This window comes from Lissotriton helveticus, chromosome 6, assembly GCF_964261635.1.
Source record: "Lissotriton helveticus chromosome 6, aLisHel1.1, whole genome shotgun sequence".
Taxonomy (NCBI): domain Eukaryota; kingdom Metazoa; phylum Chordata; class Amphibia; order Caudata; family Salamandridae; genus Lissotriton; species Lissotriton helveticus.
The window spans coordinates 1,231,802,617-1,231,815,343 of record NC_136067.1 but is presented as its reverse complement, the minus strand read 5'-3'; the positions used below and the strand labels follow the sequence as shown (position 1 = coordinate 1,231,815,343).

The following is a 12,727-nucleotide window of genomic DNA, read 5'->3' as shown; positions in this document are numbered from 1 at the left end:
ATATATATTTTTTTTCATTAAATTGGCCAATTCATCAAAGGTAATCGGATTGAAGGGGGATAGTTTCTGTTCAGCCCCCCTCAATAGGGTCTGTTGAATTAGAATTCCACTCACGCAGCCTAACTGCCTAAGGAGGGGCCCCGTCCTCCGGGACGATAACAAAAATATTCTTTATTGGAGGAGGGCTGTATGTGCCCCCCTCTCAGGGAGCCAATCAAACATACTTTATTTTGCATTATTTCTAAATGTAGCCCAGGTCTATTCAACCCAGCCCTGACTCATCCAGACTCTCTGGAGCCACTGCACATCCTCAGCCCCTGTCCCTCCAAAACCAGACAGTCAATCCAGAAACACAGCAGAGGCACACAGAATGGCTAAGCAAGACCATACCTATTTTCCAAAGTGGTATTTTCAAACCCAGAACATAAAAATCATCCTTACTAAAAGATACATTTTTACATTCGGAGGCCAGGCATACTAAACTCCATGTTCGAGGCATATGGGCTGCAGACCACACACTTTTGCATTAGATCACCATCTGGTGGTGGGCCTCAATGATTACACTTTGTTTTTGTATAGGAAGAGTCTTTTGTCTGTTGGATGACTCCTCCCTTAGTCTGTAGTGCGCATGGGCATCGACTCCATCTTCAGATTGTTTTTTCCGCCATCGGCTCGGATGTGTTTATCGTCGGTCTCGTTACCGATTGCCTTTCGAAAGCACATGTAAACAGTTTATCTTCGATATCATCCTCGATACAGATTTCCGGTCCTGCGTCGAAGAACTCTGCAACTCTCGATTCCGGCGCTCATCCGGGGCCGTCCGGCCCAACTGCGCCACGAGGCCTCTAGCTAATGGAAAGGACACCTTTCAAGAGATGCAAGTGTGGACACAAATTCCCCCACACTGACCTACATGAGGTGTGCAATCTGTGCCTGTCCCTAGAGCACGAGAGCCGAGATTGCCACGCCTGCACCTCGTTCCGGTCCAAAAAGACTATTCGAGATCGTCGAGCTCGAAGAGCCGTGGAGAAGCCCTCCAGATCCAGCTTCAGGAGCCGAGCCACAATCAGAAGATGATGATCTTCTACCAGCTGGCCAGCAGGGCGTGAGTAAGATCGTCGACCCTCATCATACCCGACTTCGGTTCCACCCCCACCTTTGGGTCCGGGTACACACCGAACAAAGACTTCAGAAGCCCCGCCTTCGGGCCCGGCGATGAAGAACATCAAAAACCCTCTAGACAGCTCGGGCTCGAGTCAGTCTATCGGTCTCAACAAACCAAAAATAGCTTTGGCACCTAAACAGCCCTCAGTGCCAAGATCGATAGAGCCGAAGACAAGCTCCATACCGAAAATTATCCACCCGAAACAAACTTCGGTACCAAAGAAAGTGGATCCGAAACCATGTTCGGCACCGAGACACACATCGGCGCCTAAAGCGGTCGATCCGAAACCAAAGATTCCGAATCCGAAAAAATCTGATCCCACCAGAAAGGATCCTAACGTTAAACCTTCGGAGCCTAAGCCTAAACCTACGCCGAAGGCTATAATAGACAGTGTTAGACCTTCTAAACACCAAGATAAGTCGGTGCAGAAGAAGGATATTTCGAAAGAAGAGCTTTTTAAACCAGATGCAAGACAAAAGACTCTTCTAATTACACATCACTACAATGCCTGAGAAGAGAAAACTGGACCCTCCCAGGTTACCTCCAGTTCCTCTTAAAAGACTTGCTCAGACTTCTCCAATGAGAATGCCTTCTCCAGAACCTGAGACAGAACAGATTCACGTTTCTCCTTCACCCTCACCATCTTCCACGCACAGCTTTGTACCAGCAGATGATGATGGTTATGATTATTCAGAAGGAGTACAAGATTATCAACCAGATGACATTACTAGTCCATCAGATAAACCCTGGGAAAATTATAACGCACCAGATGCTCCAGATCTTCCACAAGATGAGACATACCCCTCTAGGGCATCTCCTCCAGATGACACAATAGGGTTTGCACAACTTATTCATAGAGCAGCCTCATTTCATGGTGTAGATATGGACACTGATCCACTAGACCAAGATTTTCTCATGGATACATTGCTTCCAGCACGAAGAACTACAACCATATTACCAATACTTAAAGGGGTAGTAAAACACGCACCAGAGGTGTTCAAAGACCCTGTTAGGGCAAAAGTAATCAACCCAAGGTTAGAAAAGAAATATAAAGCAGCATACATCAAGGGCCAGTTGCCATTAGACTCGTTAGTAGTTTCAAATGCCAGGAAAAGGGCAAACTCACAAACCGGGGATGCTCCACACCCTGATAAGGAGTCTAAGCTTTTAGATGCTTCTGGGAAGCGCACCATCGCACAAGCAGACAATTTTTGGAGGATTGCTAATACACCAGCGTTATTAGCAAGATTTGATCGTGCCCATTACGACGAGCTAGAATCACTTATGCAACATCTGCCAGATAAATATAGAAACAGAGCTGCTGACATAATAGAAAAAGGTAAAGTCATTGCTAATACCTCAATACGATGTGCTTTAGATACTGCAGACAGTCTCAAGAGCAGTAAACACAGGGGTGCTTTTAAGAAGACATGCCTGGTTAAGGATTTCTGGTTTTAAACCAGAGGTACAAGCCAGCATACTCAATCAACCCTTTGACCAGCAACACCTGTTTGGCCCCACAGTTGATAATGCCTTAGAAAAAATGAAAAAAGACACAGATACAGCAAAATCCATGGGAGCTTTACAAACGCAAACTCCCAGATGGTCCTTTCGCCGCTCCTCGTATAGCGGCGCCTCCAAAAGTTTTCAAACAGATACCACGTCTTCTTCTTACAAGGCACCCACCCAATCCTCAACCAGTGGAGAATATTATAAAGGAGGATATAGGGGTAACAATCCTAGAGGTAGGGGCAGAAGTAACAACACCCGCTCTGCCTCCAATCCTAAACAGTGACTTCCCTCCACTCCCTCCCGATCATGCCACTCCTGTCGGGGGGAGACTACAACAGTTCCTACCTGTCTGGTCACCACAGACAGGTGGGTGAGACAAATAATTCAGTCTGGGTATTGTCTAGAGCTCACGTCCACTCCTCCAACAATACCACCCAGACTGCGTCCCATGTCAGAAGAACATCTCGTACTCTTAAGAGAAGAAGTACAATCTCTGTTGCAAAAGAATGCAATAGAATTAGTCCCAATACAACATCAAAACACAGGGCTGTATTCCCTATATTTTCTCATACCCCAGAGGGACGAAACACTCCGACCTATACTAGATCTAAGGACCTTAAACATGTACATACAATCAGACCACTTCCATATGGTCACACTACAACAAGTTCTACCGTTACTAAGGAAAGGCGACTTCCTTGCCACACTAGATCTCAAGGACACCTACTTCCACATTCCCATCCATCAATTCCACAGAAAGTACCTATGATTTGTACTAGAAGGTCAGCATTATCAATTCAAAATGCTTCCTTTCGGAGTAACTACAGCACCTCGAGTGTTCACAAAGTGTCTAGCTGTAGTAGCAGCACACTTAAGAAGGGAAAACATTCATGTCTTTCCATACCTAGACGACTGGCTAATAAAATCCAAGTCATACAGCCAATGTGTACAGCACAGGCATCAGACAGTATGCTTGTTGCACAAGTTGGGGTTCACAATAAATCAAAAAAAGTCACATCTTCAGCCATCCCTATCTCAGCAGTATCTAGGGGCAACAATAGATACAGGCAAAGCAATAGCGTGTCCCAACCCAACAAGGATACAAAATATGCAAAATCTCATCAAAAGATTTCAACCACAACACTCACTACCAGCTCGAGTATTCATGCAACTCATAGGGATGATGGCATCTTGCATTTTCATAGTGCCTTATGCAAGACTACAAATGCGCCCCATACAAGAATATTTAGCAAAGCAGTGGAATCAGGCTCAACAACAAATGACAGATCTGGTGGTGGTAGACGACCGGACATATCGCTCTCTGCAATGGTGGAACACCAAAAATCTTTCCAGGGGCCGGCCGTTTATAGAACCTGTTCCACAAATAATACTAACTACAGACGCATCTCTCACGGGATGGGGAGCACATTTAACAACGCACACAGTACAAGGCACATGGACAATGCAACAAAAGCAACTCCACATAAATCATCTGGAGTTACTAGCGATTTTTCTAGCTTTAAAATCTTTTCAGCATTACCTGTCAAACAAGGTTGTACTAGTCCGGACGACAACATGACAGCGATGTACTACATTCAAAAGCAAGGAGGAACACACTCCATACAGCTCTCCCAGCTGGCGCAGAGCATATGGAGGTGGGCTATTCCTCAGAACATTTTTCTGCTAGCAGAACATCTACCAGGGATTCACAATCAAGTGGCAGATCTGTTGAGTCGTCAAAGACAACAGATACACGAATGGGAACTTCATCATCAAGTTCTTCAACCGTTCTTTCAAAAGTAGGGACAACCAGACATAGATCTGTTTGCGTCTCACCAAAATTCCAAATGCCCAAGCTTCGCCGCCAGAAACCCACACCCGTTGTCCAAAGGCAATGCGGTATGGATAAATTGGTCGAACAAATTTACGTACGCTTTTCCGCCTCTCCCACTAATTCCATTAGTGGTGCGCAAACTACAGCAACATTCTCTAACAATGATTCTCATAGCACCAACGTGGGCAAGACAGCCATGGTATACCACGCTACTAGAGCTCTCCGTAGTACCACATCACAAACTAAAACTCTCCCCACATCTAACACAGAACCTTGGAGAGATCATGCATCCAGACCCAATGCAACTCAATCTAGCGATTTGGCTCCTGAGGTCTTAGAATTTGGATATCTAAACTTGCCTAATGAATGCATGGATGTTATAAAAGAAGCAAGACGACCTACATCTAGAGCATGTTATGCAGCAAAGTGGAAGCGGTTCGTTGTGTATTGTTCTAATAACCATAGCAACCCTCTAGATGCTTCCATACAAAACATTATATGTTATCTCTTACATCTGCAAAGAGCTAACTTAGTGTACTCCTCAATTAGGTTACATCTTGCAGCTATAGCAGCATATCTCCAAAACAGACATTTGTCTTTATTTAGCAATAAAAGCTTTCATGGAAGGACTTAAAAGAATAATTCCTCCCAGAATACCACCATCTCCAGTGTGGAATCTAAACATTGTTCTCACCAGACTTATGGGTCCTCCTTTTGAACCATTATATAAGTGTGAATTACAATTCCTTACATGGAAAGTCGCTTTCCTAGTAGCTGTTACTTCACTCAGAAGAGTAAGTGAGATACAAGCATTAACAATTCAAGAACCATTTATACAACTACACCATAATAAAGTAGTTCTTAAAGCAAATCCTACGTTTCTGCCAAAGGTCATTTCACCATTCCATCTCAATCAGTCAATTGAGTTACCAGTTTTTTCCCTCAACCACAATCGGTTGCTGAAAGAGCGGTACATACGATAGATGTTAAAAGAGCGCTTCTGCACTACATTGATAGGACCAAACCATTTCGTAAACCAAAACAGCTGTTTGTGTCCTTCTCTCCTCCACGTACGGGCAATCCTATTTCAAGAGCAGGCATTGCTAGGTGGATTGTTAAGTGCATTCAAATTTGTAACCAAAAAGCAAAACACACTTTATCTATTCCCCCAAGGGCTCATTCTACCCGTAAGTTAGGAGCATCTATGGCATTCCTAGGAAATATACCATTAGATGACATATGTAAGGCAGCTACATGGTCTACTCCGCACACATTTACAAAATACTACTGTGTGTCTGTCTGTGTGTGTGTCTGTCTGTGTGTGTGTCTGTCTGTGTGTGTGTCTGTCTGTGTGTGTGTCTGTCTGTGTGTGTGTGTGTCTGTCTGTGTGTGTGTCTGTCTGTGTGTCTGTCTGTCTGTGTGTCTGTCTGTCTGTGTCTCTGTCTGTCTGTGTGTCTGTCTGTGTGTCACAAATGGGGTTCCTGGTTGGCGAGGGTGTGCACCTGACCCAGGCAGAACCCACCACTCTAGTCAGGGTAAGTAAGTTTCACACTCAAGATAACCCCTCCTCACCCCCTTGGTAGCTTTGCAGAACAGTCAGGCTTATCCCAGAGGCACTTTGTAAAGCATTTGCACAAAACACACACACACACACACACACACACACACACACATACTCCAGGGACACACTAGGCACACCAGAAAAAGAGACTCAACACAAGGTTATATTAAAATATCCTTTGTATTATTCATGAAAACAGATTAGACCACAATCACAGAAATCACTGTCCACTAGGCACTTTCATGACATCTCCTAGATAATGCATCATTTTGCCAACTAGGCATTTGTCATAACACATTCAAAGCAACACCCGCTCCGTCCACAAACACGCCGTCGAGCTCTGGAACCTGCTCGACACCACAGCCCCAGACGTCGCCTTCCTCACGGAAACCTGGATGAACGCATCCTCAGCGCCCGACATCGCCATCGCCATCCCGGACGGCTACAAGATCATCCGGAGGGACCGCGTCAACCAGACAGGAGGAGGCATCGCCAACATCCACAGGAACTCCATCCGCATCACAACCAACCCCAACGACACCCTTGCAGCCGCCGAGCACCTGCACTTCCAGATCCACATCGACCCCAAGACCACCCTCAGAGGCACCCTCATCTACCGACCCCCGGGACCACGCACACAATTCTGCGAAGACATCGCCGACTTCATCAGCCCGCACGCCCTCCCCTCCACGGACTACATCCACCTTGGGGACCTGAACTTCCACCTGGAGAACAACAACGACCGCAACACCACCACCATGCTGGACAACCTCGCCAACCTCGGTCTCAAGCAACTGGTGACCACCCCCACCCACTACGCCGGACACACACTCGACCCCGTCTTCTCATCCAGCAAGGACATCGCCTTCAGCCACGCCACCGGACTCAACTGGACGGACCACAGCTGCGTCCACTTCAGCTTCAGAAGGACCACGATCCACCACCACCAGCAACACGTTGCACGCAGAAGCTGGAACAAGATCACAGCCAACCAGCTCGTGACTTCCCTGAGCAAGAACCCACCCACCAGCGCAACGAACCCCAGCCAAGCGGCCACCAACCTCACGAAGTGGATCAGCGACTGCGCAGACGACCTCGCCCCTCTGAGGACCCCGCCGAGCAGACCCGGCAGCAAGAAAGCCCCATGGTTCACCGACAAACTCAAGTGCTCCAAGAAGAACTGCAGAGCCCTTGAGAACGCCTGGCGCAGAGACCCCACACCGGACAACATGACTGCCCTCAAGCTCGCCACCCGAAAACACCACCAACTGATCCACACCACCAAGAAAACTGCATTCAAGGAACGACTGGACAACAACGCACACAACAGCAAGGAACTCTTCAACATCGTTAAAGAGCTCTCCAACCCCAACGCCGGAAACAACGACATCACCCCTTCGCAAGACCTCTGCAACTCCCTCGCCTCCTACTTCCACAACAAGATCGCGGACATACACAACAGCTTCAGCACTCAACCGACGCATGACACAACCGAACCACTGCCCCCCACCACCACCCTCCGCGCCTGGACCACGATCAGCACCGAAGACAGCATCCGCACGATGAACTCCATCCACTCCGGATCTCCGACCGACCCTTGCCCTCACCACGTCTTCAACAAGGCAGACGCTATCATCGCACCCCACCTGCGGGACATCATCAAAACCTCCTTCAACACCGCTACCTTCCCAGAGAGCTGGAAGCATGCCGAACTCAGCGCCCTACTGAAGAAGCCATCAGCCGACCCCACCGACCTCAAGAACTACCGACCCATCTCGCTGCTCCCGTTTCCCGCAAAAGTCATCGAGAAGACCGTCAACAAGCAGCTGGCCGCCTTCGTCGAGACGAACGGATCCCTCGACCTCTCGCAGTCTGGCTTCCGAGCCAACCACAGCACCGAGACCGCCCTGATCGCAGCAACCGATGACATCCGAGCCCTGCTCGACAACGGAGAAACAGCGGCCCTCATCCTCCTAGACCTCTCCGCGGCCTTCGACACTGTCTGCCACCGCACCCTAGTACAGCGCCTCAGCAACGTCGGAATCCAGGAGAAGGCTCTGGAGTGGATCATCTCCTTCCTCGCCGGAAGGTCACAGAGAGTCCGCCTCCCCCCGTTCAGATCAGAAGCCACCGAAGTCATCTGCGGCGTTCCTCAAGGCTCCTCGCTCAGCCCAACCCTCTTCAATGTCTACATGAGTCCCCTCGCAGCCATCGCACGCCAGCACAACCTCAACATCATCTCCTACGCCGACGACACCCAGCTGATCCTCTCCCTCACCAACGACCCCGCCACCGCCAGAGCCAACCTACACGAAGGGATGAAAGAGGTAGCCGAATGGATGAAGAACAGCCGCCTGAAACTGAACTCTGACAAGACGGAAGTCCTCATCCTGGGATCCTCACCCTCTGCCTGGGACGACTCCTGGTGGCCCCCCGCCCTAGGCAGCGCACCCAAACCAACAGACCACGCACGCAACCTGGGCTTCATCCTGGACTCCTCTCTCTCCATGACCAGACAAGTCAACGCCGTCTCCTCGTCATGCTTCAATATCCTACGCATGCTACGCAAGATCTTCCGGTGGATCCCCACCGAGACCAGGAAGACGGTCACCCAGGCCCTCGTCACCAGCCGACTGGACTACGGCAACTCCCTCTACGCCGGAACCACCGCCAAACTCCAGAAGAGGCTCCAGCGGATCCAGAACGTCTCAGTACGACTCATCCTGGACATCCCCCGCCGCAGCCACATCTCCGGACACCTGAGAGACCTGCACTGGTTCCCGGTCAACAAGCGAATCACCTTCCGTCTCCTCACCCACGCACAGAAAGCCCTGCACAACCAAGGCCCAGGATACCTCAACAGCCACCTCAACTTCTACGCTCCCAAACGCCAGCTTCGATCGATCAGCCACGCCCTCGCCGCCATCCCCCGCATCCGAAGAGCCACCACAGGGGGAAGGTCCTTCTCCTACCTCGCCGCCAAGACTTGGAACTCCCTCCCGACCCACCTCCGCCTGACCCAGGACCACCTCGCCTTCAAGAAGCAGCTCAAGACCTGGCTGTTCGAGCAGTAGCGGACCCCCCCCTCCCCTAGCGCCTTGAGACCCTCCGGGTGAGTAGTGCGCTATACAAATGCTTTGATTGATTGATTGATTGATTGATTGCAATAATGTAAATACTCATAAATCGCACCTGTCATAAAAACACATTATACAACCTACATTACTGCACATAATGATTAGTTCCTGAATCCAATATTTAGAGAAGAACTGCAGATTGTTAGGGTATGCATGAATCGCCACTCATTGCTGCACAGAAATCCCTTTCACTCATGCAAGCTTTGGCAAATCCTGTGCGAGATCACCAAGCCAAACCACCACAGGAGCAACCTCTGCACTCTTAATATCAAAAATAAGGTAACTGACGATGCCTTCTCTTGATGCAGCCTGTTCTGGATTGGGGGCCCTGTAACGGGCTTGCCCTGCAGGTGCCACAACCGTGTGGAATAATTGACACCCCAGTTATTTATGCACACGGTTGGGAGCGGCACCAACAAGGCAGCTGCCCGCGAACGCGTGGCCCAGCTGCTTCCCTTGCTGATGTGTCATTGAGTTGACCCCCCCAACCCCCCACTGCTGCAGGGGCTTCCCAGTTGCCGGGCAGGGTGTCCAGGAGACCAGCATAGGGTGTGGGTCCGCAAACTGGAACGGTTGATACTTTGTGCCGAGTACTGGCCCTGTAGAGCGAGGCCGGGAATGCACCTAAAGGCACCAATGGAAATTGGGCGTGGCTGCCCTCAATGCGCTCTTCTTTTCCGGTCTTCCCCAGAGGCTGAATCACCCCCACCCCTCCCACTGATGGCGTCGGCGTTGCTTGGCAACATGGGGGCTCCGGCTCGGGGCTTGCTTTGTTGTCTGCGAAGGAGGGGGAGAGAACTTCCTCCCCTTCTTTGGCTCAAACCCACGAGGTACAGGGCAGTGCTGCACACGCTATAATAAGCCAGCGCCGGGCATGTTTTATAAACAAAAAATGCACTCAACACGCACCAGGGATCAAAACACCAAGTGCTCCTCAGACGTCTGAAAAATATAGCGTTTATTTCTGTTAAGGATTGCTGAAGTAAGGAGCGCTCTCCAGGCCATGAACAGCACTTGCCCCTCAGCTTGAGTTGCCAGTGATAGAGCTTCATATGCACTTTACAACAAAAAGGGTGAAGGACAGCCCAGTCCTTCTCCTGCTTCAGACCGGAGCAGCAACTGCAGGCCATCCCACATCTGGGACAGTGCTCCTCACACAGCCTTTCCAGCTCTCCTTCCAAGCAGGTTGCTTGTTAGATGTAGCAAGGATCTTGTGAAGGCAAGCACACACAAGCCATTGGAGATTCCCTTGACAAAATGGATACCCCAACAGGGAAAAACAAGTCAGTCATTTTCCTTCACCACAGAACGAACAGCAACTGCAGGCCAACCCACCCCTCATCTTAAAAGACAGCACTCCTCATACAGTCCTTCAGGTGTTCTTCTTGTTCCTTGAAGGAATCGAAGGTCCTGGGGTTTTGGGTGTAATACTTTTACTCCAAATTGTCATTGTTCTCTTTGCTGTAAGGGCCTTTGAATCAAGTCCAAAGCAGTTCTTTCCTCCTTGGTGCAGCAAAACCACAGGGGGGTAGACAGCATTGGTAAAAAGGATACACAGCACGCAAAACTCCTCCCACCATTCTAAATGCAGATCAGGTCTATTCAGCCCTGTGATGAGTCACCCAGGCCAGGCAGGGCACACCTCAACCCCCTTTTGACTGTCTAGAGTGAATGCAGATCCCAGCTCCTGTCACTCAAACACCAGACGCTGAATGCACAAACAGCCATAGGCACACAGAATGGTGAAGTAAGAAAATGCCCACTTTCTAAAAGCTACTACAGAAACTACACAATTGCCAATACTGATGTATTTTTCACACAATCATTCACCACTGAGATCACATACACGTTATGACCATCAGAAATATATTATTTAGTTTGTTTATTTTTTACTACTTTTCTCCCAAAACTATTTTTAAGAATGTTTTTATACTCCATTCTCATTAGTAAGTTAAACAAACTTGTAAATACACAGAAGGAACATCTATCATGTTAATAATAAAATAATTATAAAAAGACAATTTTGGTAATCTCAAAGTAATCCCCTTATTTTATTCCAAGATCGAAATTCTCTACAGTTAACCTTTTTTTCAGAGATTCAGGCGTCCTGTTTAAGAAAGTCATCGTCAAATAATTGTGGTACTGTATCAATGATGCATTTATTTACCAAAATTATTTATAAAATATTGGCCCTCAGCATTTCCAGATATTAAACATTTTAAGAATTCTTCAGTTCTCCTTGAGAAGAACAGTAGCTGCAGAAATTGCACATTTGGTGTTGAAACTTATGTATTCTGTGACTAAATATTGTTCAGCCTTTGTAACGGTTAACTGAAATTTACACTGAAGTCTTTTGTTCCCAGGCATACAGTGAATGGCTGCATGAATTCAAGGAGAAGTCCTTAGAAATTCTAAGCCAGCAAACAACGAAGATGGACTATCCTGTGAGTACTCATTTTAATCCTGTAACATTACAATGTAGTCTTTTAAGATATCCATTTAGTTTATATGTAATCATTTAATCAGTTTTCTCAGTGGCATAATTGCCACCAAATGGACAGTTGTTAAAAACATATTGAAAACCTTCCAAATGATAATTAAATATCTCCTTAAAATACTGGGTATACTTTCTTGATACTCTTCCACATTTGAAAAACACAAACAAAACAATAAAACTAAAACCTGATTCTGCTATGTGTTCATACACTCATTATAGTGTCTCCCTTAACTGTGATTTTTTTTTTTTCACTGCGCAAAAGTGACAGTCCATAAAGGATTCATGAATCTTTCCTAAAATTACAGCCAAATCTGGTATCTAAAAAGGCTGCTGGCTAGATCACAATCTCTTTTTGATATGCAAATCGTGCACCAGATTCTACTTTTTTTTCTGGTGTGGTACTTACTTCCATGCCGCTAGAAATCTCATACCACTTTTTTGGGGTCGAAAGCCTAGAGAATTCTCTATCAGAGCTTGCACAAACATTGTTGATTCACATTTATTTATGATTTTCTAGATGGTGGAAAACATTTCAGAGCCCTTCTCCGTCAAAATTTGAAAAATGTGATAAATGGGGCAGTGAATCATGATTCACTGTTTTAAACTGCACAGAAATGCTAAAGTGTTATCCTTTTCAAGCCCTCCCTCCCACCTTTTTGAAATGCTCACATTTCAAACTACTCAATAAATTTACCAAGAAAAAGTGTGCCTTTTGAGTAAAGTCCTACTTTCATGTAAAGTTTGCTGTAAATCCGTTCAGCCTTTTTGACTGTAAGGTGTGAGCAAAATGTTGTCCTATATCTTTTTTTTTTTTTTTTTTTTTTTTTTTTTTTTGCCAACTCTGATCTGTGCAAAAAAATACATTGCCTGACTTTAGCTGACTACGTCAAGGTAGGTAAAAGTATGAATGGTTGGAATGCTACCCCGAGCAAATGCCAGGGGTTAGACTTGTTGCAAGCATTCCTCTCATCACCTTTTGTGTGTTTGATGTACGTCAAGCAACAGACAAATTTGGCGCAGT

The 12,727-nt window shown here is 47.2% G+C and overlaps 1 protein-coding gene across 6 annotated transcripts in view; it reads left to right on the top strand.

Moving 5' to 3' along the window:
• The window catches only part of RRBP1 (ribosome binding protein 1), a 292,620-nt gene that overhangs the window by 208,867 nt on the left and 71,026 nt on the right, over window positions 1–12,727 (top strand). For all 6 annotated transcript variants that reach the window (XM_078648944.1, XM_078648942.1, XM_078648940.1 and 3 more), the window contains exon 22: window positions 11,573–11,653. In XM_078648944.1, the coding sequence (XP_078505070.1) occupies window positions 11,573–11,653 (81 nt within the window). The remainder of the gene's footprint in view (window positions 1–11,572; window positions 11,654–12,727) is intronic.